General features: G+C 44.4%; 1 protein-coding gene across 5 annotated transcripts in view; it reads left to right on the top strand.

The window, feature by feature from the left end:
- The window catches only part of LOC115464525 (barrier-to-autointegration factor-like protein), a 29,176-nt gene extending 2,472 nt beyond the window's left edge, over positions 1 to 26,704 (top strand). For all 5 annotated transcript variants that reach the window (XM_030194889.1, XM_030194891.1, XM_030194892.1 and 2 more), the window contains exons 2-3: positions 18,335 to 18,465; positions 26,473 to 26,704. In XM_030194889.1, coding sequence (XP_030050749.1) covers positions 18,340 to 18,465; positions 26,473 to 26,622 — 276 coding nt within the window. In that variant the 5' untranslated portion in view covers positions 18,335 to 18,339 and the 3' untranslated portion in view covers positions 26,623 to 26,704. The remainder of the gene's footprint in view (positions 1 to 18,334; positions 18,466 to 26,472) is intronic.
- The last annotated feature ends 534 nt before the right edge of the window (positions 26,705 to 27,238 follow it).

Genomic DNA, 27,238 nt, shown 5'->3' with positions numbered 1-27,238 from the left:
GCGTTGTATGTATGTATTGGGATTTATTTAACCACACCTTAATTTTAGTCATTGGTAGTTATATAGGCTACAGGCCAGGATTTCTAGCATCCAGACTACTGTAATCCATGTAGAACTGTAGATAGGCAGAATAAAAAATATTTTAAATGTTTCTTTCAGGAGTTCATAAGATGTAAATATATGCCTAGGCCATGTAACGGTGTCCTTGGAAATTTTGATCAAAATGACAGCACCTAATATATTAGGACTATTTCTGCATTTTTTTTCTGCCATTTTTTTGATGGTTTATTATATATCTCTGTATTTTTGTGCTCTTTCCTTGGTATTTACATTTTTGTTAAATATGTCATTGTGTTTTTGTCCTAGGATTGGTAGCATGGAATGATGCTACTAATTGGTCTGACCCAGTGTGGCTATTCATATGTTCTTATGAAAACACAGTTGCCTCACCATTTCCTAGTTGTGGAATCTGCTTTAAAACGCACTCACAGTGCAAGATCTCATACTTTTGCTTCTCGGGAAGAGAAGCTAGAACATTGGACTCTTTGTTTTCCAGGCCAAAAAAACCCAAAACCTTTTTTCAGACTTCAGTGCTAACCTATCTCATACTAGACTGTTAACTTTATTCCACAATTTACTTAAAAACTCTAATACACTCTCATTTGCAGAATTCCTTCCCCTTGAGAAAGCTGATGAATTCCACAAGCTTCACAGGAAACTTCTGAACTTGTCATAAATATCTGGCAAGGCAGGCCTTTGATGTCTCTTCACATATTTCCGCCTTAGCAATGCAACATCTTTCCTGCCTCAGGGTCTGTGATTTTGACTGTTGTCCAGGAGTGTCTAGCAGATATCCCTTGTCGTGGAGAAAATGTGTTTGGTGATACAGTCGAGGAAGTGGCTGACCTAATTTAAAAAACATACATATACTATAAAAACTCTATCCAGGCCACAAACGACTTCTACTTTTAGAAGATTTGCAGGAGGATTTAGACGCTTCAGTTACTATATGTCTGAGCATCGTTACACTCCTGTTCCTCCTCCACCTTAGAGGACTACGCCCCAACTCTTGTGTCCAAGGTCGCAGTGGGGTCAAAAATCCCACACACCCTCTATCTAAAAAAAGCCTAATTTTTGACTCCATCCCAGAGAGCATTTCCACTGTAGTCGGTGCCAAGCAACCTACTGGTCGGAATGCGATTCATCCTCTTTCAATAGAGGTGACCTCTCATAACTTCCAACCGTTGGACACTGCACACCATACAGCATAGTTATACTCCGCATTAGGACGAAAAAAAGACTTCCTGACCATCCAATGTTTTGTTTTCAAGGACCATTCCCTGAGGCAGCGATCAGTGAAATATGGTGCTTTTTGGCATCTGGTCCTTCAGATTCAAATAAGTTTGTTGGAGTTACATATATTTTAAAAAATATTTAAAATGAGATTTCAAATTTAAAATAAAATCTTCACAATTTTTATATAAAACGTGCAAAAAAAAAAAAAGTTTGTATGAATAAAGGAGTGATATGGCTGGTGAGGAGGCAAGTGAGTCATGAGCTGAGCTGGTCACGTGAAAAGAGTCCCACTGAGACCACTTCCCTAATTCAAGGGTTGTGCTTGTTTAAATATCCAACTCAAGTGTTGGGTTTACTTGTTGTTGCTAAGTATTCCCCAAGCACATGTTTTCAAATTTTGGAATTCACTTCAATTCTCATTGCAGATTTTTTTTTCTTCCTTTTGACTTTGCAGAAGATTCACAGCTCCTTTTTGTTGTAGAAGGTACTTCACTTTTTGCTCCAGGCCAAAGCCAGAAAACAAATCCTGCCAGAAGGAGGGGAACTTACATTTTTAAGTTTATACTCTGCATACTTGATTCCAAAAACAAGAGTCTTAAGACCTGTATTTTGATCTTGCGACTGTTCCTTTTCGAGCAGACATAGAATGACTCCCATGCCATTCATTCTTCCTCTGCAACGTGGCATATTGGATGAATGCCTTGGATCTCAAACAGGCATATACACATACTCCAATCCGTCCTTCTAATAAGTACCTCAGGTTTACTCTTTAAACTTTTCCTTCTGCTTTAGCCTCTCATCAGCCCCCATGAGTATTCTGTCAAGTGCCTTGGGGTGACAGCTGCACACTTTTGCAAACAGTGGCATTTAATATTTCTTTACCTCCACACCGGCTTGTAATGGCTTAATTGCAAGCCTTAACTCTTGGAGAATATAATTGCTTTTCAGTTTCTGGGATTCCTTGTCAACTTTCAGAAGTCCTTACTATATTCAACCATCATTTTGTTTATAGGAGTAGTCGCAGACACTATTCAATCTAGACTGGTTATTTTTTTTGTTTGGTTTTTTTTTTTCTTTTTCTGGAGGACAGGATCCAGGCGCTCATGGCCTACATTAGGTTTCAGGATATCCCTAAAGAATGTGCATGAGAGAGATTTACGTACCCACCATATGCATTGTATGCAAACCTCTCTCATTCATGTTTGTTAAGGATATCCTGAAAACCTGGTCTGCTTGTAGCCCTTGAGGACTGAATGGATGAAACTGGTCAAGGTCAGAACCAGAGTACACTTGCATATGGCTGCAGTGCATTCCCTTAATGCATTTTCAAATGGGCTGTCTTTAATGATATCAACAGTCCAAGTCATCCATATTTTTCCCATCTTCTAGGCTTTGCCTTACTTTTTATAGGGTGGCCTTACTAACCTAACCTAGCAAAGTTAATTTCCTTTTGCACTGTGATAGCATCAGTTTAAGCTTGGATATAGATGAATGGGAAGCTCATTTTGACAATCAACCTTCACATAGAATGTGGTCTAGTTAGGAGGCAGCTCGTCACATCAACCACTTGGAACTCTGAACAATATGCTTGACCCTTCTGCCCTCTTTATAGTTCCTGTGTACATATTTAGACAGACAATCAAGTGGCAGTTTTCTTACCTGATCAAGCAAGGGAAAAATCCACTATTTCTGGGATAAGCAGTATAAAATGTTTTGTACTTTTTGGGGATCTTGCCAGGTATTCTGGATTTGCCACTGTTGGAAACAGGATGCTGGGCTTGATGGACCTTTGGTCTGTCCCAGTATGGCAATACTTATGGGACATAGCCTGTTTGCTTATTGGCTGGTAATCATCTAGAATCTGAATCTTTTGCTATAAACATCACATTGAAATACAGGTCACATATACCTGGGCCACAGAATCAGTGACCTGACAAACTCAGACTGCCTCATCCTTGCAGATCATTCCTGCATACAGCTGAGTTCCTTTTTGGTACTGGAGAATGCCTCAGGCTGACCTTTTGCCAGCAAAGTGAATTCTGCTTCCTCTCTATTGTTCCATCCGTTTTTTCCATATAATGTAACATAACATTCCGATAGCTGCTCAGGCACCTTCCAGTAGATGAATGTATGGTGTAAATCTGGTAATTTTATTAGTAGGGACCTACCACAGATCCTCCTACAATAATACTACAATGTGTCTCTCACTTTTATAACATTTTCGCCTTGAGATCTCTGCTAATAGAGCACACCTAGGTGTGCTGCTGGCTTATGCTCTTGCTCTAATGGTAACTTTCCAGCATCACAATAGCATGTTGGTTTGTTTCATGGAAGGCTTGTGTCACGACTGTGGTCGTGATCCTTCTCTGACTCACCTTATGTCCCGATGGTCAGCTACTGAGCTGGCTACTGTCTGCATTGTTTTTTTCCTGTGTGTTTCAAGCCTCACTTTGGGTTCAGTGTATTTCCTGCCTCTGTCCTGTAGGGTTCCCACTTCCTGTGTGTTTCAAGCCTCACTTTGGGTTCAGTGTATTTCCTGCCTCTGTCCTGTAGGGTTCCCACTTCCTGTGTGTTTCAAGCCTCACTTTGGGTTCAGTGTATTTCCTGCCTCTGTCCTGTTTATAAGGAAGTGGTGCACTTTCATTCAGGGCCTTTGCAATGCCAAAGGTCTCCAGATTAGTCCGTGTGCAGTGTAGCACTTCTGCCTTGTTCTAGTCCGTGTGCCTATGGGCACTTCTGCCTTGATTTCTTGTTGCTTTGTTCATAGCCTGTGTGCCTGTGGGCACTTCTGTCTTGATTCCTTGTTTAGGGTGCCTGTGTGCACTTCTGCTTCTGTTCTTCTTGGTCTGTTTGTGTGCTAGGTTCAGCCTTCAGCCATAGTTCTGTTGCTTGTGTGGGTCAGCTTTGTGTCCTGCCTAGTCTGCCTTGTTTGTTCTAGTCCCCTCTGCCTTAGTTCTGTTGTTTGTCTGTGTGGATCAGCTTTGTATCCTGCTTGTCTCTGCCCTGTTTGCTTTCAGCTTCTGTTCCTGCCAAGCTTGTTTGAAAATCCTGAATCCTGCTTGAGTATCCTGTTCCTGCCAAGCTTGTTCTAGTATCCAGAATCCTGTTCCAGTCCTGCTTGGGGGGGGGGGGGGGGGGGGGGGGGTTGCCTCCTGATGCCGCTTGACGACAGTAGGCCAAGGGCTCACGTTGTTCCAGAGTTCGTGATTGTTGTTTAAAGCCTGGGGCCGTGACAGCTTGTTTCACGTTAAGCCCCATTACAGAAGTCTCCTGTGCCATGGGATCCAGATTTGGTGCTTGCTAATGAAGTCTCGTTTCACACATCTGGTCATTGCACCTCTTAAATTTTATATATTAGCTTTCGGACTTGCAGGCAGTATTATAAGGAATTACTGAAGTGATGTACATTCAGGTACACTAGGTATTTTTTTGTCCCTGGAAAGCTCACAATCTGATGAACTTGGGAAGTACTTCTTATTGTTTTTCTCATTTTGACCACATACCTTTTACCTACAAAACCGTAAAGACAATGCCATTTCTTGCCTAAAGTGGTACCATATATTCCACCTGAATAAAGAAATAAAAATTTTTTACATTCTATCCAAAACCAAATCCTTGTCAGGAAGCCCTCCATACTCTATAATGGGCTGTCACCTGATCTTTAAAACTGAATTGTTTAGGAAAAGTAATCTCCATTGATCTTGTTGAACTGCCAGTTGCAAAAAGAGCTCTAGAAAGCGAGTTGGCTTTTTGTACACAATTCTGCTTTGAACAAATTAATTCATCTCATCAAATTAGGTCTACCGCAACCAAATTGGCATTCTTGAAGTCTGCTTCGCTCTATATGATCTGCAAAGCCTACATGATCCTGTTTTTTTTTTTTTTGTTACATTTGTACCCCGCGCTTTCCCACTCATGGCAGGCTCAATGCGGCAGGCAATGGAGGGTTAAGTGACTTGCCCAGAGTCACAAGGAGCTGCCTGTGCCGGGAATCGAACTCAGTTCCTCAGTTCCCCAGGACCAAAGTCCACCACCCTAACCACTAGGCCACTCCTCCACTCCATATTGTCACTGCTCATTGTTTGGGCCAAACTACATTACAGTACTTTTGCTTAACCGGTGATAGCTCATGTGTCCTTGTGAGCTAACTCCTCTCACGCTTTTCTATGTGGGCTGCTGAAAAGGCTAAAACTTTTTTTTTTTTTTGACTGAGCAGCCCTCAGCTTCAAGCCACCCACTTGTGTACCTGACTGAATCCTGCTTGTTGACAGTAAAAGTATTGCTGACCTGTAACCAAGTGTTGAAGACAGTTGGATTGATAAGTCACACAATCCCTCTTACCTCCCTGAGGAGTTGCCTGAATCTTTCAAGCTTTGGAACTGAGGAGACCGCTGCATGCAGAAAGGGCTGTGCATGCTAAGCACTTTAATGTAAAGTTCTGAGCTCTGGGAGGGCAGTTCTGTCCCAGTGTTTTTCCAGTGAATCACCCGCTTGTGTGCCTCATAGGAGGCTCTTGAATAAACGTGACAGGCTGACGTTAGGACCCAAAGTGGTGAACTGGATTAGCAATTGGTTGACAGACACCCAGAGGGTGGTGGTCAATGGAATTTACTTGGAGGAAGGCAAGGTGAGCAGTGGAGTGCCTCAAGGATCGGTGCTGGGGCCAGTTCTGTTCAATATATTTGTGAATGACATTGCTGAAGGGTTAAAAGACAAGGTTTGCGGATGATACAAAGATTTGTAACCGAATGGACACACTGGAGGGAGTGGAAAACATGAAAACGGATCTGCAAAAGTTAGAAGAATGGTCTGTTTGGCAGTTAAAAGTTGATGCATTTGGGGAGTAAAAATCAAAGGGAGCTGTATGTCCTAGCGGGTGAGAAGCTGATATGCACAAACAGGGAGAGAGACCTTCGGATGATAATGTCCGAGGATCTGAAGGTGATTAAGGTGGTAACCGTAGCCAGAATAATGCTGGGCTGCATAGAGAAGAGGTGTTGATGCCCCTGTACAAGCTGTTGGTGAGGCCCCCAACTGGGAGTATTGTGTTAGGTTTTGGAGGAAGTATCTTGCTAAGGATGTAAAAAGACTTGAAGTGGAAGGTGACAAAAATGGTATGGGTCTTGTGCCAAAAGATGTATAAGAAGAGATTGGAAGACATGAATATGTATACCCTAGAGGAAAGAAGTGACAGGGGAGATATGATACAGATGTTTAAATACTTGAAAAGTATTAATATAGAAAGAAACCTTTTATATAGAACAGAAAATGGTAAAACTAGAGGACATGAATTGAGGTTGTGGTAGACTTAGGCTTAATGCCAATCAGGACATTCTTTGTTGCGGAGGGGTGGGATGAACACAGGATCTCTAATTAGAAAATGGATGGTATTAAAAAAAAATCAAACCTAAAACTTAAATGGCTGCCTGTGTGTGGATGTTGAGTGGTGCTTAGCTGACAGCTCTGGCTGAAGAACTAAGGCCGATGCTGGTCAGAGTTTTACGATTTGTGTCCCGAATATGGCAAACTGGTTAGGGTGGGCTCAAAAGAGCTTTGATAGCAACTTCAGTAACAGGAATGTGAAGACAGTGCCATGCAGACTTTTACGATCTGTGTCCCACAAATGACAGAATGGATTTGGATAGGCTGGAGTGGGCTTTGACGGCAACTCCAGTAGTTGGAACGTAAGGACAGTGCCGGGTGAACTTCTATGGTCTATGCCTCAGAAATGCTAAAGAAAGACCAGGATCAAGTATTTTATGTCACATTCATTGTTTGTGTAATAATGAATTGATAATGAGTGTGACTGTTGGGCAGACTGGATGGACCATTCAAGTCTTTATTTGCCATGATTTATTATGTTACTAGGAAAAAAGGCCCATTTCTGACACACATAAAACGGGCGCTAGCAAGGTTTTCCTCTGTGTGTGTGTGTGTGTGTGTGTGTGTGTGTGTGTGTGTGTGTGTGTGAAAGAGAGTGAATGTGTGAGTGTGTGTGACAGAGACAGTGAGACTGTGTGTGAGAATGAGTGTGTGTGCCAGGGGCCCCTCCCTCCTAGTTTCAGGGTCCGTCCGCCTGCCCCCCCTCCAAGTTCCAGGGTCTGCCCTCCCACCCACCCAGTTCCAGGGTTGTTCCCCCCCTCTCCCCCTCCCTCCCAGTTTCAGGGTCACCCTCCCCCTCCCTCCCAGTTTCATGGTCCGCCCGCCCCCCTTTCCAAGTTCCAGGGACCGCCGTCCCTCCCACCCACCCAGTTCCAGGGTTGTGTCTCCCCCCCTTCCCTCCCTCCCAGTTTCAGGGTCCGCCTGGCCCCCCTCCAAGTTCCAGGGTAGTTGCCCCCCCCCCCTCTTCCCCAGCCACCCTGCGATGTTTAAGTGAAAAATTAGGGAGCTGTGAGTGTGTGTGTGTGTGTGTGAGAATGAGAGTGTGTGCCAGGGGCCCCCTCCCTCCCTCCCAGTTCCAGGGCTGTTGGCCCCCCCTCTCCCCTTCCCTCCCAGTTTCAGGGTCCGCCTGGCCCCCCTCCAAGTTCCAGGGTCCGCCTCCCACCCACCCAGTTCCAGGGTCATTGCCCCCCCCCCCCTCCAGCCACCTTCGATGTTTTAGTGAAAAATTAGGAAGCTGTCTCTACTATATTAAAAGGCACCTTCAACATTCTGAAGCTGAATCCACGCACCTGCAACGTTGTGAAGCTGACTCCGTGGCTTCACTGAAGTGAAGGGTTCGTAAGGATTGTCGCTCTGTAACCATCTCTCTGCCCCGCCCTCGCGCCTCTGATAGGTCCGCCACCCTCGACGTCATAACGTCAGTCCCACTGTCCATGGAAAACATCTGTTACATGTAAGGAATATTGCTGTTCTGGCTGCTACTTCTACTTAGAGAGGTATAAATTACATAGGTGAAGGTATCCTGTATGTATACAGAACTTTTAGCATCTACAGACTATTCTAAATAATTCTGCCACTCTCCAGCAAGATCTACAGTTTTGCTATCATATCCTGAAAACATCAAAAATCTTGGGGCCTCTTATTTTAGGATTGCTTTACTGAAGTAGACTGTTAAAACTGTAAGGCTATTTATAGCTATTCTGCATGCTGATTTAGATTCTTTAATTTATAATTTTTCAATATATATTTCTTTTCATTACTTTTTATTCTTTCATTTTTTAGGACTGCATTTTGATTAAAATTTCTAATTGTGATTTAAGTGCACAATTAAAGGTATGTTTATTTAATATTTTTCCCCCACTGCAGCTTCTTGTGACTCTGGGCAAGTCACTTAACCTTCCATTACACAGAGTCACAAGAAGCAGTGGGAGAACCCTCCCCCCCATAAAGAACATATCTTTAATGTGTGATTAATCATGATTAAAATTTTTATTGACATGCAGCCCTAATTTATTTATTATAACATATGTATTAGCTTATTCCTTTATTGTGCCATTCACTAGATCAGTCTAGACTTTGGGATTTGTTCTGTTCTGCCAGCAGGTGGAGACTGAAAACCACTGAGCTGTGATGTCATTACTTAACCCTATGCAACCTCATGGCCAGTCAGTATGATTTTAGTCTTCAGCAGATGGTAGGGTTCCTGTGCAACCTCTAGTGGTCTGGTAAGACTTGATTTCCATTGTATCGGTCAGTAATATAAAAAATTAACATCTGGGTGTACCAGACTCTTCCTCCCTTCTCAGACCAGCCCCTTTCTTAAGAGAAGGGTTCTGTGTGTGTGTCTGTTACAGACCTTTTCCCTTTGGGGGGAAGGGGGAATGGAATTGTTGCTGAACAGACTGACTAGCAGTTGCCTATCATTACTGCATTGTTTTTTTTTTGTTTTTTTTTTAATCAATGGTTTACTTGGAGGGGGGGAGCTGATTCTGGAGGCTTTGGTGATATGATACAGACGTTCAAATATTTTAAAAGTGTATTAATCCGCAAATGAACCTTTTCCAGAGACGGGAAGGCGGTAGAACTAGAGGACATGAAATGAGGTTGAAGGGGGGGCAGACTCAAGAAAAATGTCAGGAATTAATTTTTCACGGAGAGAGTGGTGGATACTTGGAATGCCCTCCCGAGGGAGGTGGTGTAGATGAAAACAGTAACGGAATTCAAAAAAGCGTGGGATAAACATAAAGGAATCCTGTTCAGAAGAATTGGATCCTCAGAAGCTCAGCAGAGATTGGGTGGCAGCACCGGTGGTTAGGAGGTGGGGCTAGTGCTGGGCAGACTTCTACGGTCTGTGCCCTGAAAATGGCAGATACAAATCAAGGTCAGGTATACATATAAAGTAGCACATATGAGTTTATCTTGTTGGGCAGACTGGAGGGACCGTACAGGTCTTTTTCTGCCGTCACTTACTATGTTACTATGTTTTGTCACACTAGCCTCCGTGTAGCGTCACTGGTGTGTTTACTATGGCTGCACTGCAGGATAAAAGCAAGTGCTGTTCTGTTTGTGTGATGTGAAGATTGGGTATCACAGAGTGGGGATATGCCAGCAGTGTCTCTCTTTGTTAAATTGTACAGCGCTGCGTAACCCTAGTAGCGCTCTAGAAATGTTAAGTAGTAGTAGTAGTAGTGTGAGGAGGAAGTTAAGGTTTCCTCTTTCTCTTGATGTCGAAGGAATGACTGTTCGAATCTCACTGCAGCTTCTTGTGATCTTGGGCAAGTTGTTTAATTCTCCATTGCTTCAGGTACAAACTTACCCTCCTGTTTACTAAGCCGTGCAGCAATGCCAACACAGCCCATTCAAAGTGAATGGGCTGTGTTGGCATTAGCGAATGGCAGCCGCTATCACAGCTTACTAAACAGGAGGATTAGATTGTGAGCCCTCCAGGGACAGAAACATACCTACTGTACTAAAATGTGCACAGGAAAAAAACATCCCCTTAAGATAGCTTTTCTTGTGGTTATTTGTTTGGCTAGGTGAATTTCAGAATTGTAGGCATTGTCCTGCAGAGAACCTTTTTTTTTTTTCTTTGAGACAGGGAAAGGTGGTGCATAGATGGTTCCAGCCTTCCTTCTCAGTGATTTTTGTCCTTCCATCTGAATCAGATTTTTTTTTCTCGTTTTTCAGGATCTTATAATGAGTATTCTCTGAGGACAAGCAGGCTGCTTGTTCTCACTGATGGGTGACGTCCACGGCAGCCCCTTCAATCGGAGATCTTCTCTAGCAAAGATGTTTCCTAGCCCTCACACGCACACCACGCATGCGCGACCGTCTTCCTGCCCGAACTCGCTTGTGTTCGTCAGTCTTCTTTTTTCCACGCTCGGGACGGCTGTGTTTATCGTCGTTCTGTGCCCTGAGGAGACCCTCACGCTTTTCTCGCGTCCTTCTGCTTCGGAAGTCTTCTTTTATTTCTAGTTGGCGTGTTTCTTTAAAAAAAAAAAAAAAACAAAAGAAAAAGAACTCCTTTATTTTCGAGTTTGTTTTTCCCGTCAAGTTTCCTTTCGCTTTTGAAAGCGGCCCTGTTGGCCGCCCGTACGGGTTTTCTCCCTTTTTATTTTTGGTGCCTTTGCCATCATAGCGAATTTTGACTTCGCTGGCGTGATTTTTCCGCCCATGTCATCGAAGCCTCCCAGCGGCTTCAAGAACTGCAACCGGGCTATCTTGCTCACTGATAGGCACGCTTCGTGCCTTCAGTGTCTGGGGGCTGGGCACTGTCCTCAGGCCTGTACTCTCTGTTTTTTATTGAAAAAGAGAACTCAGGCGGCGAGATTGGCCCAATGGAACGATTTGTTTGGGGCCTCGCCTGGTGTTTTGACTGTCTCAGTATCGAGGTCATCGGCCGGTGCTCCAGCGTCTACGGTACCGAGATCATCGTTGGTACTGATGTCGTCGGAGGGTGCTTCTTCCTCAAGAGTGCAGGTGAGGGCTGTCCATTCCCCTGCTGGTGGCGGTGAGCCCTCGAGTAGGTCTCCCCCTGGCTCGAGGGCTCCTGCGGTACAGCCCCCCCCCCCAGGATCGACCTTCTTCGGGCCCGGCCCCGAGGAAGAGGCGCTTGGATTCGACGTCTTCCTTGTCGGTACCGGGAGGTTCTGGTGACATGCTTCGTGTAAAGGCAAAGAAGCATCGGCACCGGTCACCTTCCCGACGTGGTACCGAGAGCTCCGGGTCACCGAGGGAGTCGGCACCCACTAGGCATCGACGCTGGGAGGACTGCTCCCCCTCCATTCAGGAGGTGTCGATGCGCTCTACCCTGGACAGCCCGGTACCGCCTCCGCGCCCCGAACAGATTCTGAGTTCGTCGACTGTACCGGACTCCCAACCTTCCTCGACAGCCGCTCTAAGCGAGAGCCTCCGGGCCATCCTTCCAGGGATCCTGGAGGAGCTGTTGCGCCCTTCTCCTCCGGTACCGAGGGTTCTTGTGCTGCCGGTGATGTTGAGTGAGGCGACGGCTGGCCCCTTGCCCGTTGTGAGGTCTTCAGTGCCGGTACTGCTTGTGGTGCCCGTGTCGGCTGCCTCCCAAGCAGACTCTCCAACGACGTTGATGGAGGGAGCTTCATCGCCGCCGATGCGGGAGTCTACTTCTCGACGTTCCCACTGTGGCCATGTGTCTACGGAGTCGAGGTGGGCACGGCTTCGGACAGAGGTTCATGAACTAGTGTCCAATACCAATGGTGAGACCTTGTGGGAGGCAGAGGAAGACATCAGATATTTCTCAGATGAGGAGTCTGATGGTCTTCCTTCTGATCCCGCTTTCTCCTCCCGAGAGTCTATCTTTCGCGGCCTTTGTTCGGGAAATGTCTACGGCAATTCCCTTCCCGGTGGTTACGGAGGATGAGCCAAGGGCTGAAATGTTTGAGCTTTTGGACTATCCTTCGCCTCCTAAGGAATCATCCACAGTACCCATGCATCATGTTTTCAAAAAGACACTGCTGGAGAACTGGGCGAAGCCGCTAACTAATCCCCACATTCCCAAGAAGATCGAGTCCCAGTATCGGATCCATGGGGACCCTGAGTTGATGCGGACTCAGTTGCCTCACGACTCTGGGGTTGTGGATTTGGCCCTTAAGAAGGTCAAGAGTTTTAGTGAGTATGCTTCGGCGCCCCCAGGCAGAGACTCTAAAACCTTGGATTCTTTTGGGAGGAAGGCCTACCATTCCTCAATGCTCGTAGCCAAAATCCAATCTTACCAGCTCTACACGAGTTCATATGCTGAACAATGTGTGGCAGTTGACGGACTTGGTGGATAAGCTCCCTTCTGAGCAAGCCAAGCCTTTTCAGCAGGTGGTCAGGCAGCTGAAGGCGTGTCGTAAATTCCCGGCCAGGAGTGTTTACGATACTTTTGATATCGCGTCCAGGGCCGCTGCTCAAGGTGTGGTGATGCGCAGACTCTCAGGTTGCGTGCCTCCGACCTAGAGAATAGGATTCAGCAGCGGATTGCGAATTCTCCTTGCCGGGGGGGGGGGGGGGGATAATATTTTTGGCGAAAAAGTCGAACAGGTGGTAGAGCAGCTTCACCAGCGGGACACCGCATTCAACAAATTCTCCCACCGGGCGCCTTCAGCATCTACCTCAACTGGTAGACGTTTTTATGGCGGACGAAGGACTGTTACCTATTCTTCTAATAGGCATAGGTACAATCCTCCCTCTCGCCAGCCTGCTGCCCAGGCCAAGCCCCAGCGCGCTCGTTCTCGTTAACAGTGTGCGACTCAGCAGGCCCCTGCGGCTCCCCGCAAAAGCAAGGGACGGGCTTTTGACTGGATCCAGCAGAGCATAGCCGGAATCAAAGTGTCTTTGCTGGACGATCTGCCGGTTGAGGGGAGGTTGAAATTTTTTCACCAAAGGTGGCCTCTCATAACCTCCGACCAGTGGGTTCTTCAAATAGTCCGGCTAGGATACTCCCTCAATTTGATCACAAAACCTCCAAATTGTCCACCGGGAGCTCAGTCCTTCAGCTTCAGCACAAGCAGGTACTTGCAGAAGAACTCTCCGCCCTTCTCAGCGCCAGTGCGGTCGAGCCCGTGCCACCGGGGCAGGAAGGGCTGGGATTCTATTCCAGGTACTTTCTTGTGGAAAAGAAAACAGGGGGGATGTGTCCTATCCTAGACCTAAGGGCCCTGAACAAATATCTGGTCCGAGAAAAGTTCAGGATGCTTTCCCTGGGCACCCTTCTTCCCATGATTCAGGAAAACGATTGGCTATGCTCTCTGGACTTAAAGGATGCTTACACTCGTATCCCGATACTGCCAGCCCACAGACAGTATCTTCAATTTCGTCTGGGAACACGGCACTTTCAGTATTGTGTGCTACCCTTGGGTCTCGCCTCTGCGCCCAGGGTGTTCACAAAGTGCCTGGCTGTAGTAGCGGCGTCTCTATTCAGACTGGGAGTGCACGTGTTTCCCTTACCTCGACAATTGGCTGGTGAAGAACACCTCTGAGGCAGGAGCTCTAGTCCATGCAGATGACTATTCAACTCCTGGAGCTACTAGGGTTTGTGATAAATTATCCAAAGTCCCACCTTCTTCCTGTTCAGAAACTCAAATTCATAGGGGCTCTGCTGGATTCTCAGACAGCTCGTGCCTACCTCCCGGAAGCGAGGGCCGACAATCTTCTGTCCCTTGTTTCTTGGGTACGAGCGTCTCAGCAGATCACAGCTCGGCAGATGTTGAGATTGCTCGGCCACATGGCCTCCACAGTGCATGTGACTCCCATGGCCCGCCTCCACATGAGATCAGCTCAATGGACCCTAGTGTCTCAGTGGTACCAAGCTGCTGGGGACCTAGAGGACATAGTCCTGCTGTCCATGAGTTTTCTTCAGTCCCTCCATTAGTGGACAATTCGGTCCAATTTGACTCTGGGACATCCTTTCCAAATTCCTCAGCCTCAAAAGGTGCTGACGACGGATGCGTCTCTCCTGGGGTGGGGAGCTCATGTTGATGGACTTCACACCCAAGGGAGTTGGTCCCCCAGGAGAAAGGTTTACAGATCAACTTCCTGGAGTTACGAGCGGTCTGGAACGCTCTAAAGGCCTTCAGAGATTGGCTGTCCCATCAAATTATTCAAATTCAGACAGATCAACCTCCTGGAGTTACAAGCGGTCTGGAACGCTCTAAAGGCCTTCAGAGATTGGCTGTCCCATCAAATTATTCAAATTCAGACAGACAATCAGGTTGCCATGTATTACATCAACAAGCAGGGGGGCACCGGATCTCGCCCCCTGTGTCAGGAGGCCGTCAGAATGTGGCTTTGGGCTCGCCAGTACGGCATATTTCTTCAAGCCATGTATCTGGCAGGCGTAAACAACAGTCTGGCCGACAGATTGAGCAGGATAATGCAACCTCACGAGTGGTCGCTCAATTCCAGAGTGGTACGCAAGATCTTCCAAGTGTGGGGCACCCCCTTGGTGGATCTTATTGCCACTCAAGTCAATCACAAGGTCCCTCAGTTCTCTTCCAGACTTCAGGCCCACGGCAGGCTAGTGTCGAATGCCTTTCTCCTGGATTGGGGGGAAGGCCTCCTGTATGCTTATCCTCCCATACCTTTGCTGGGGAAGACTCTGCTGAAACTCAAGCAGGATTGAGGCACCATGATCCTGATCGCTCCCTTTTGGCCGCATCAGATATGGTTTCCTCTTCTTCTGGAGTTGTCCTCCGAAGAACCGTGGAGATTGGAGTGTTTTCCGACCCTCATTACTCAGAACGAGGGGGCGCTTCTGCATCCCAACCTCTGGTCCCTGGCTCTCACAGCCTGGATGTTGAGAATATAGATTTTTCCTCCTTCAGTCTCTCCGAGGGTGTCTCCAGAGTCTTGCTTGCTTCCAGGAAAGATTCCACTAAGAAGAGTTACTTCTTTCTATGGTGGAGGTTTGCCGTCTGGTGTGACAGCAAGGCCCTAGATCCTCGCTCTTGTCCTACACAGACCCTGCTTGAATACCTTCTACACTTGTCCGAGTCTGGTCTTAAGACCAACTCTGTCAGAGTTCATCTTAGTGCGATTAGTGCATACCCTTACCGTGTGGAAGGTAAGCCGATATCGGGACAGCCTTTAGTTGTTCGATTCATGAGAGGTTTACTTTTGTCAAAGCCCCCCATCAAACCTCCTACAGTGTCATGGGATCTCAATGTCGTTCTCACCAAGCTGATGAAACCCCCTTTCGAGCCACTGAATTCCTGCCATCTGAAGTACTTGACCTGGAAGGTCATTTTCTTGGTGGCTGTTACTTCAGCTCATAGGGTCAGTGAGCTTAAAGCCCTGGTAGCTCATGCTCCTTATACCAAATTTCATCATAATAGAGTAGTCCTCCGCACTCACCCTACGTTTTTGCCAAAGGTGGTGTCGGAGTTCATTCTGAACCAGTCAGTTGTCTTGCCAACATTCTTCCCCTGTCCGCATACCCGCCCTGCTGAACGTCAACTGCACACATTGGACTGCAAGAGAGCATTGGCCTTCTATCTGGAGCGGACACAGCCCCACAGACAGTCCGCCCAAATGTTTGTTTCTTTTGATCCCAACAGGAGGGAAGTGGCTGTCGGGAAACGCACCATCTCTAATTGGCTAGCAGATTGCATCTCCTTCGCTTACGCCCAGTCTGGGCTGACTCTTGAGGGTCATGTCACGGCTCATAGTGTTAGAGCCATGGCAGCATCAGTGGCCCACTTGAAGTCAGCCACTATCGAAGAGATTTGCAAGGCTGCGACGTGGTCATCTGTCCACACATTCACATCTCATTACTGCCTACAGCAGGAAACGCACCATCTCTAATTGGCTAGCAGATTGCATCTCCTTCGCTTACGTCATGTCACGGCTCATAGTGTTAGAGCCATGGAAGCATCAGTGGCCCACTTGAAGTCATCCACTATCGAAGAGATTTGCAAGGCTGCGACGTGGTCATCTGTCCACACATTCACATCTCATTACTGCCTACAGCAGGAAACGCACCATCTCTAATTGGCTAGCAGATTGCATCTCCTTCGCTTACGTCATGTCACGGCTCATAGTGTTAGAGCCATGGAAGCATCAGTGGCCCACTTGAAGTCATCCACTATCGAAGAGATTTGCAAGGCTGCGACGTGGTCATCTGTCCACACATTCACATCTCATTACTGCCTACAGCAGGATACCCTATGCGACAGTCGGTTAGGGCAGTCGGTGCTGCAGAATCTGTTCGGGGTTTAGAATCCAACTCCACCCCCCATAGGCCCATTATTATTCTGTTCCAGGCTGCACTCTCAGTTAGTTGAATAAGTTAGGTCAATCTCAGTTATGTCCTTGCCGTTGCGAGGCCCAGTTGACCATGTTTGTTGTTTTGAGTGAGCCTGGGGGCTAGGGATACCCCATCAGTGAGAACAAGCAGCCTGCTTGTCCTCGGAGAAAGCGAAAGCTACGTACCTGTAGAAGGTATTCTCCGAGGACAGCAGGCTGATCTCACAAACCCACCCGCCTCCCTTTGGAGTTTGTGTCTTCCCTTGTCTTTGCTATTTACTGGACTGACGAACACGAGCGAGTTCGGGCGGGAAGACGGTTGCACATGCGCGCGCGAGGGCTAGCAAACGTCTTTGCTAGAGAAGATCTCCGATTGAAGGGGCTGCCGTGGACGTCACCCATCAGTGAGAACAATCAGCCTGCTGTCCTCGGAGAATACCTTCTACAGGTATGTAGCTTTCGCTGTGCAGTTGCCTCACATAAGTTGGATGTGAGACACACATTGAAGTGCTTGGAAGAGTACGGAGGCAATAAAGAAATCAGATAAGCTCTTTAGTCTTTTCTTGGAGCCCATAAAGAGGGAGCAGCATCAAAAGTGACAATCGCTCAATGGGTTAAAGAGGCTATTGCGTATATGCTCTGTGGTCATCCAGTTCCAGTTTCTTCTACAAGGGGTCAAACTGATTCTTAGACAAAGCACTCCTTAGTTCCTCATGAAATTTGTAAAGCGGCAAGCTGGAAATCAATGCACTCTTTTGTCTGTCACTACAGATTGGATGTTCAAGCTTAAAGGGATGCAGCCCGTGGGGCCTGTGTGTTCGCAACAGAGATTTCAGTGTCCCACTGTCAGTAAATACTGCTTTGGTACATACCAAGCATCTGGACTGGACTAGTGGGACAATAAGGAAGGGTAAATTCTTACCTGCTAATTTTCTTTCCTTGAATCTCTCCAGACTAGTCCAGAACCCATCCCGTGGTTCTTAGCATCAGTTTTGTGTCTCCTGAAGTGTATAGATTTTGTTTTTTGGCTAGTTCCGTATTCTTTATTCCTGTTGGATCTTTTAACTGGAGAGCTTTATCCTTCAGTAGTTTGCTCAAAGGGCTTTATCCTTCAGTGGTTCTCTGAGTGATTCATTGGTTCTTATGGGAGTTTTTTTCCCTTTTTAATTGCCTTTGCTCTTCTGCTTTTGATATGACAAATACCATCTGGTTAGGGGTTTGCACAGGGTTCTTAACTGATGACATCACAACTCAGTGGTTCTCGGTCTCCACCTGCTTTCAGGACAGTACCAAACTCAAGCATTTGGACTGGTCTAGAGGGACTCGAGAAAAAAAAAGAAAACTAACAGGTAAGAATGAATTTACCCTTTGCTATAAACGTGTGAATTGAACCAATCTCTTTGGGCTGCTAAGCTCCTGCTTTTTCTGTGGTTACTGACTTGCACAAATAGGCTAATGAGGCCTCAACATAAGTCTTGACACAGCTTTGCATCCATTAGAGATGTGAACAAAAAATCCCAGGTAAGTCTCTGTGGAGGGCTGTCAGTTGTAAAAGCATTGTAGTTGGGTTTTGCTAGTATTGTTTTGTGTCTAGTTGTTGGCAGTGTTTTACACCATTATCTCTTTCAGGAATGGCAGATAATCAAGCATCTTAAAGCAAGCCAAACAAACAGTAATGTAACTGATATATGGGATATAGGAAAGACAATATACTTAAAAAGTTTTATAAGCAGACTCAATTTAAGACTTTTTTTAACTTGTCACATTCTTTAATATGAGGTTTCTCCTATTTTAGCTGGGGTGGGGAAGAACATGGGGCAAAGCAAATGTTAAGTAATAAATGGTGCATGTGCCAAGTCACAGTACTTGGGCTCATCCTCTTGTTCTACCATTCTAGGGAAAATGTCGAACACCTCCCAAAAACACCGAGACTTTGTGTGTGAGCCTATGGGCGATAAGCCTGTTACCACGCTGGCAGGTATTGGAGAAGTGCTTGGAACAAAATTAGAAGAACTAGGCTTTGACAAGGTAATGAGTCTATTGGGCATGATCTGTCATTCATTTTCTTGGTTTCACACAAAACCAAGCGTGCTCTACTGCCTTACAACTTTTCAGTTTCCAGGAACACATTTTAATAGCAAAACCTCCCTACCACCACAATGAAATATGTGTTTTTGGAGTGGGGTGAGGTGGGGTAGGTAGGAAGAGAGAGCATAAGTTCTGTGGCTTTGCTGGGGCCTTTTTATGGTGCATCTGTTTCCTGATCTTCTGAGATTTTAGACTGAAAAAGTATACAGTGACAGATTCCACCCATTTAGTTCCATTCTGATGTGATGGCGTAGAATCCAGTTAATCAGACTTTCCTCCTCCTCAAAACTAGAAGCTTTTAATTCCATTAAGTTTTTTTTTTCCATGATTCAACATTTTGTGATCTTCCTGAATTTTCCCTCCTGGAGTCATTTCTGCTCAGTGAAGCTGTGCAGATACAGGAGCACTGTGTAATGCAGGAAGATCTAGAGGCTAACCAGATTTCATGTTTGGCTGGAACCAAAACAATGAAGTACAGTGTGATTTCTATGAGAAATGCTAAAGGCTCATTTATAGCAAGAACTACTTAATAGAATTTCAACCTTAAGAATAAGCATGTGCTTTGTACACTCTTATTTTTCAGTATTAACTTGCACGCTTGCACACATTCAGCTTTGATGCTAAGTATTAGCAGCTCTCTGAAGAAACTGAAGTGCTGTAGAAAAATCCAGCTTTACCAAATTAAATTATTCAAATTGATTAGGAGAGCTCCTGCCTTAGAGGTACAGGGCTTATGTCTGCCCTGAAGAATTGTTAATAAGCAGCCAAGAGAGGCTAAGATCTGCAATGGCCAAAGCACTAGAAATAGGAGCAGATCACCAACACAAAAGTTTAAAACATTATTCCTTATTGTCCCACCAGACCAGTCCAGATGCTTGGGTTTGTGCTATCCTACTAGCAGGTGGAGACTGAGAAACTAATGGGAGTTTTGATGTAATTGCTTAAGAACCCTCTAAAGCAGCTTGGCCAACCAGCATTTCTCAATCTCCAGAAGGTGTAATCTTGTGTAGTGGTCTGGTAGGAATATTTTGTCTTTTCTTGAAATGGTGAGGTAAAAAAAAAAATGCACAGAACTTTTTTCTCAGTCTCTCTTGTTTGGGATCCTTCCTGTTTTCTCTCCAGTCTCCTCTTTATTTTGAGGGATAGGTAATTTGTGCTTCAGAGTTCTTGTACAGGACTTCTTGAGAGCCCAAGCTAGATATACAGTTTAACAGACAGGTTTGTTTCTTTCTGTGTTAAGGGATGGAAATTAACCTTGTGTGGAAATACCATTAGTGTGGATGCTTGTGAATTTTTTGCTGTGCTGGAGTTTTGTTGATCATAAGCCTTAATAGTGGCACTGCATGAAAAAGGAAAGAAGTGCTGTGTGTGTGATAGCTAGAAAATGTGCTCTCTGTGCAGCTGATGCTGTGCCTTCAGTTTCGAGGGAGGAACCGATGTCTGGGCAGCACATCTGTTCCTCCCTCACTCTGCCAGTTGCAGCTGGTTTTTCCTGGGGCAAGTGAGTCCTTTTGGGTGGAGCCTTTTTCAAGCTCTTTGCAGCAGGGCCACTGATTGTGGGGGGGAGCAAAATTCCTGGGGACCAGCACTGGCAAACTTCTTCCGGATCTGTCTGTCTCCTGCTGCTGTGTGCTGTCCAGGACCCAGATGATTGCATTAATGCGATAAACCAGGTGACCCGGGACATCGCGTCATCCAGGTCCCAGCACACAGGAGCAGTCAGACACAGAAGGTAAGGGGGTGGATGGCCCGAATGTGTGTGTAGGGGGGGGGTGCAAGTGTGGAGGGGCAGCACCACGGTGGCCCAGGTGGGGGGGTAGTCTTGCCCCAGGCCTACTACTTCTTATCATTTCTATAGCGGTACTAGACATACGCAGCGCTGTACACTTGAACATGAAGAGACAGTCCCTGCTCGACAGAGCTTACAATCTAATTAGGACAGACAAACAGGACAAACGAGATAAGGGAATGTTAAAGTGAGGATGATAAAATAAGAGTTCTGAACAAGTGAACAAGGGTTAGGAGTTAAAAGCAGCATCAAAAAGATGGGCTTTTAGCTTAGATTTTAGCCTGGCTGTGTCTCTCGGTGGCCCTGCTTTGCAGTTAGCCCTGGGGTGAAGTAGAACTGCTTTGCCTAAGCTGTTCCTTGTCTCATTGGATTTTTCAGCCCCAAAAGTGTTGGGTATGTCTTCTGATTTAGACTTTGTTCAGTCTTTCTCTCCAGTGTTCATTCTTTTGTTACATAAAGCTTTCAGTATGGGGAAAGGGATGCTGTTCCCTCCCTTGGAGCTTAATACAGCAAAACCTTCAAAACATCAGATATTAGATTTGGACCAGGCTTTGGAGAGCTTCAGGTCATATGTCTACTGAGCAGCAGTTTGGTTACCCACCCCTGTGCAACCTCAGTCCTCGAGAGCCACAACCCAGTGGAGGTTTCAAGATTTCCACAATGAATATGCATGAGATTGATTTGCATACAAAAGAAGCATTACATGCAATTGATCTTGTGCATATTCATTGTGGAAATTTTATAAAAATACAACTGGCTTGTGGCCCTTGCTCACCCCTGGCGTATGAGAGCTTTTGTCTGAGAGGGAGGGAAGGTAGTTAGCATTCCTCCTAAGGAGGTTTTGTCTACTCTTTAATATTTTGGTGGAGCATCTCCCATCTCTTCCTCCTCTGAAGACCCCTTGGCTGGTAGGGATCCATAGGGTCATCTAAAGCAGTGCGCCTGCACCTCAAATACTGTATATAATTCTGGCCATCGCATCTCAATGGTGGAATTAGAAAAGGTGCAGAGAAGGGCAATGAAACTGATAAAGGGTATGGGACGACTTCCCTATGAGGAAAGGCTAAAGCGGCTAGGGCTCTTCAGCTTGGGGAGATATGATAGAAGTCCATAAAATACTGAGTGAAGTGGAACAGGTAAACGTGAATCAGCTGTTCACTCTTTCCAAAAATACTAGGACTAGGGAGCATGCAATAAAGCTACAAAGTAGTAAATTTTAAAACAAATCAGAAAATAATTCTTCACTCAATGTGTTACCTCTGGAATTTGTTCCTAGAAATGTGGTAAAAGCAGTTCCCTTGGCGGAGTTTAAAAAAAGGTTTGAATAACTTCCTAAAAGTCCATAAGACATTATTAAGATGGTCTTGGGGAAAATCCACTGCTTATTTCTAGGATAAGCAGCATAAAATATACTGCTTTGGGATCTTGCCCTAGGTACTTGTAATCTGGATTGGCCACTGTTGGAAACAGGATGCTATCTTGATGGACCCTCGGTCTGTCCCAGTATGGCAACGCTTATGATCTTATACACCTGGTCCCGGAGGCACCCTAGCCAGTCAGGTTTTCAGGATATCCACAATGAATATTCATGAGAGAGACTTATATGCAGTGGAGGCAGTGCATGCAAGTCTCTTATGAATATTCATTGTGGATATCCTGAAAACCTGACTGGCTGGGGTGCCTCCAGGACCAGGTTTGGGAACCATTGATCTAAAGCTTTCCCTTTGCTTCAGGTAGTGGATGATATTACTGCTGAACATGAAATTCCTTATACAGGTTTTAGAATGAGCAATCTCTTGACTTTATCCAATGGACTTTAACCTGCAGATCAGGTTTAAGCTACATCAGATTGATGCAATGGTTTCAGCTGTGACAAAGAAGACTACTGTAGAAGACCAATAATTCACACTGATCTCTATGGGAATTGACAAATCTGAGTTAACTCCTTTCACTGATAAATAACATTAAACTATTAAAAGCAGAGAATTTATTCACATGAATATAATATGAAATGACTATTTACAAGAATGAAATATTGGCAAAAGGTAGAAATAGGATAAAATCAACTTACAAATGAAAGAGAAGAAAAGGCACTTCAAATGTAAGAAGAATCCCTACTTGCAAAAATAGGTGTCACCTGTATGGACCACAGTGGCAGTGATTATAGAGCTTGGTTTATACCTGGGATGGTGTGGCAAGTCTCTTCCTCCTGGGGATGACTGGAACTGCAGGCCACAGTCATAAACGTACTGGCACTGGTATGTTCTAATGATGATCATCAGGTGTAATGAATCTGATGAAAAGTGGGAGAGTCCAATCTCTAGCCTCGGTAGGTGCTCTTTTATACCATTTCTGATAACAGCTTCATCTCCGAAGATAAGATAGTTTGGCCTGTGCCTTGACATTGTGATTAAAAGACCATAGGAATGTCTTTGGTGGTGGTTCTGGAGATTATTCCCAGAATTCTGGCTCCTGGGAAACTGGGGGTTGATATGAGCTGGCTCTTGTCTTGCAGGGATATGCAAAGTCTTTATTTAGAACAGGCATAACTCCGTAGAGTTTTAATTGTAGCAAAGTTCTCTGTATTGTGAAGCACCAGTTACTGCAGTCCTGATGACATGTATTCACAATATCACAGGCATGTTTTGTCACTCTTTAATGCATCTGTTTTTTTGGCAGGGGCTTGTGCCCCTACACTACTATACCGGTGGAAGGTGGTGGTGGTGCATTGAAGGACCCTTAGCATCATTGAATGGAATCTTTGTTGAAGCAAGCCTTCAAAGCCTGTGCTCTAGGGTTAGAAGCAGCAGTGTATGGAAGTTATGTATCCCATGCTTTGTTTCATGTGGATTGAGCACCTGGAACAGAATTTGGAACACACCTTGTCTGGGGATCTTCTGCTTCCAACCGTCTTGAATTTGGCACTTCCTATTTGGCAGACACTATATAATTTAATTAGGACCTTGGCCAAGATTATGGTATTTCTGGATGCGGCTTGCTATTTGTGGCTTTGGAATTTGTCAGCAGACACTGTATCTGAGTCTCTACACTTATTAAAGTTGCCTTTTAAAGGATGTTTACTGTTTTTTTTAGAGAAGTTGGTAATGACTGTTGAGTCCAAAGTGGCTAAGTTACAAGAAGATCAACCTAAGTCTGGCAGAGGATATTTTACAGAGGCTAGAAGATAAACCAGGCAGAGTAAGCTCTACTCAAGGAACAAGATTTCTCTTCACAGGACAGTCCTTTTGAGGTTCTTGCAGAGAGTTCCTTAAATCTGTGGTGGGTAATTCCAAAGATGCACAATGAATGCTTACAGTGTTATATAGTAATTAAATGTAACTAGTTAACTGTACTCAAGTAAAAGTTTTTTTTTGTTGCTTTTACTTTAAAGTAGTACAGGAAAAATTTACTTTTACCAATTTTTACTACTTTTACCTAGTTAGTTCTGATTCTTGCCTATGAGAAATGTAGAGTTGCCTGTGCTGGTTGAACTGGTTACTAGTCTACAACCAAATAGAACAGTGATGAGTTTGGTCACTTTGAAGCAGAGATGAAGCTGAATCTGGTTGCAGTTCTTGGTGAGGGGACAATTATGATTATTGCTCTTAAAAGTGAAAATATAAACAGTTTTTCAACAAAAGTTCCCACAAATGGAAACATTCCAATCGCAGATGATAACTGAGTGTAAAATCTAAAAAGTCCAATATTTCAGCATCTACTAAAGACAAGCATAATAATTTACAAAAAAAACTGGTAAGAACATAGGGGTCCTTTTACAAAGGTGTGCTAATGTTTTTAGTGCGTGCTAAAAATAAGCACACGATGTTAGAGATGCCCAATATATTTCTATGATTGTCTCTAGCATTTAGCACTAGTGCACTAACACTAAAACTGTTAGCGCACCTTTGTAAAAGGGCCTCATAGTAACTAAAAGCTAATGCAGGTGCTATTAGAAAAGCAAAATTGCAGTATTTTTATTTTTTTGTTACATTTGTACCCCGCGCTTTCCCACTCATGGCAGGCTCAATGCGGCTTACATGGGGCAATGGAGGGTTAAGTGACTTGCCCAGAGTCACAAGGAGCTGCCTGTGCCTGAAGTGGGAATCGAACTCAGTTCCTCAATTCCCCAGGACCAAAGTTCACCACCCTAACCACTAGGCCACTCCTCCATCTATCTATTGAAGGTAAAGTGTTAACAAAAGCTATTTATTAGATTTTCTCTTTTAAGAACAATAATCATAAATTGTTTTTTACTGATATATTTATTTGTTACATTTGTATCCCACCTTTTCCCACTTGTTAATAGGCTCAAAGTGGCTTACATAGTACCGGTGAGGTGGTTACAGACTTCGGTGTGAACAAATACAGTAAAGAATTATCAGTAAATAGGTTGGGGTGGTTCATCTCAATCAAAATGCTAGGGAGTGATCATGTGTCGGGGTTGAGTACTGTCCATTTCCTGATTAAATTGCCATATTACATTATTTGGTATGCCTTCTTGAAAAGGTGAGTCTTTAGGTTTTTTTGGAATTCAAGATGATTATTTGTGGATTTCAGGCGTTTTGGTAGTGTATTCCAGAGCTGTGTGCATACGTAGGAGAAACTTGATGCGTACGTTGATTTATACATCAGGTTTTTACAACTTGGGAAGTGAAGAGTTAAGTATGTTCTGGCTGATTCAGTTATATATATTTAGATGTCCATTTTAGATTTGTTTGTTATCTCTTGCAGAGATAATTTGTTTGACTCTTGAGGCAGATGCATGTGGCACCGAAATGTAGATGTCATTTTTAATACACCAGCTGTTTAGGAACCACATTGGTCTACTCCCTCTCGTTTTTTTGGTTGTGTTTTTTTGTTAGGGGGACACTCCTGCTTTTCTGTTCTGATTTGCAGTTCTCGGTAAATAGACATATGTCTCTCTCGCAACAGAGTGCTAGACATCCCATGAAAAATTTTACATTGTCGTAACAGTCCATATTGTCTGGCCTTAAGAGTTTCCATACATACAACATTCTTACATCAGTTTTTGAAGATATTCAGAGTTTGCCGTCAGACGAAAAATAGGACAACAGACAAAATGATTTTGACTTTGCGAAAGCTTTCTCTTTAATTGGACAGCATGACGATGATAAGATGAGAATGAAGATGCACATGATGAATTAACACTACTACTAATGCAGATGATAGTAAATTTAAAACAAATCGGAGAAAATGTTTCTTCACCCAATGCATAATTAAACTCTGGAATTTGTTGCCGGAGAACGTGGTGAAGGCGGTTAGCTTAGCAGAGTTTAAAATGGGGCTAGACGGTTTCCTAAAGGACAAGTCCATAAACCACTACTAAATGGACTTGGGAAAAATCTACAATTCCAGGAATAACATGTATAGAATGTTTGTACGTTTGGGAAGCTTGCCAGGTGCCCTTGGCCTGGATTGGCCGCTGTCGTGAACAGGATGCTGGGCTCGATGGACCTTTGGTCTTTTCCCAGTGTGGCATTACTTATGTACTTATGATAAGGGCAATGATGATAATTCTTTGCTATAAGGAAGTCCAGTGTTTCAGAGATTCCTTTGATCAATACCGGTAGACCAAGTTAAGACATCAGTGATATTGCGGCCTGGCCTGATTTGAAGGAATGTTTGTCAGACTGAACAATCCACTTCGTGATAGTGCAGTTGTTGAATACCTTTTTAGCCGTGGTGGATTGAAGACTTATTCGCGCACTTAAATGAGTGACATTTCAAAATCTAGTTTTACTAAAAGCAAAGTAGATTGAACTGTGGAACAATAAAATTGTTGGGATAAAAATGTTAACAGTAGTTGCTTTCACTGTAGTTACTATATTTTTACTTTTTACTCAATGTATTATATCATGGTGTCCTTAAGTTCTCATTGGCTTGGGAACTGACCCCCAGGTCTTCCTGTATGGTATTGTGCATCACTACTGCTGAAAGATTAGACTGGGCTATACAGTGTATCCTTGGGCTTGTCCTGAACAATGGTATCACAGTATTTTGAAATGTCATTTGTTTTATCTTATACCAATAAACAGTAGATACCCCTACTGTTGATTGGTACAATTCATCTCCCCTTAAAAAAAATCCCCAGAATGTTTTGCAGTAGATACTAATATATATTTGTTTTATCTTTACAGGCGTATGTTCTGCTAGGTCAGTTCCTCATCTTGAAGAAGGATGATGATGATCTCTTCAAAGAGTGGTTGAAGGATTGTTGTGGTGCTAATTCTCGGCAAGCAGAACTCTGCTCTACCTGTCTGAAGGAATGGTGCTCATCGTTCCTGTAATTAATAGTCATCTAAAGTTTTTCTTGCCAGGTCTAATCCTTCTGTGAAATAATAATGCTAAATCTATTGGAATAAACACAGTTTGGTGCACTCAGTGATAGTTGAAAACCTTTTTTTATATTAAGGGAAATGGGACTTGATCTACTGCCTTTCTGAGGTTTTTGCAACTACATTCAAAGCAGTTTACATATATTCAGGTACTTATTTTGTACCAGGGGCAAAGGAGGGTTAAGTGACTTGCCCAGAATCACAAGGAGTTGCAGTGGGAATCAAACTCAGTTCCCTAGGATCAAAGTCCACTGCGCTAACCACTAGGCTACTCCTCCATTAATGTAACTAATGTGGTTTTGTATCAAAGATAAAGAGTGTGAATTCTAATATTCAACTTTTGTGCTTTTTCACTTTTGCTTTTGTGGCTTGTAATAGAACTTTCATTCCCAAGGAAATGTTTTATTAAAAAAAAAAAGAATCCTCTAGAAACTTCATCTATGAATTTCATAGCTAGTTATAATTCATATTGCTTTCCAGGTGATCATAAGCAAAAATACATTTCTAGGCTAATAACACATTCTTAACCCTCATGCCTGTCCTGCAGCTTAGTTAGAACCCAGAGCAG

The sequence above is a fragment of the Microcaecilia unicolor genome, chromosome 3 (assembly GCF_901765095.1).
Source record: "Microcaecilia unicolor chromosome 3, aMicUni1.1, whole genome shotgun sequence".
NCBI classification, from domain to species: domain Eukaryota; kingdom Metazoa; phylum Chordata; class Amphibia; order Gymnophiona; family Siphonopidae; genus Microcaecilia; species Microcaecilia unicolor.
The sequence above is the reverse complement of the archived record's forward strand: the minus strand, read 5'-3'. Positions and strand labels throughout refer to the sequence as shown.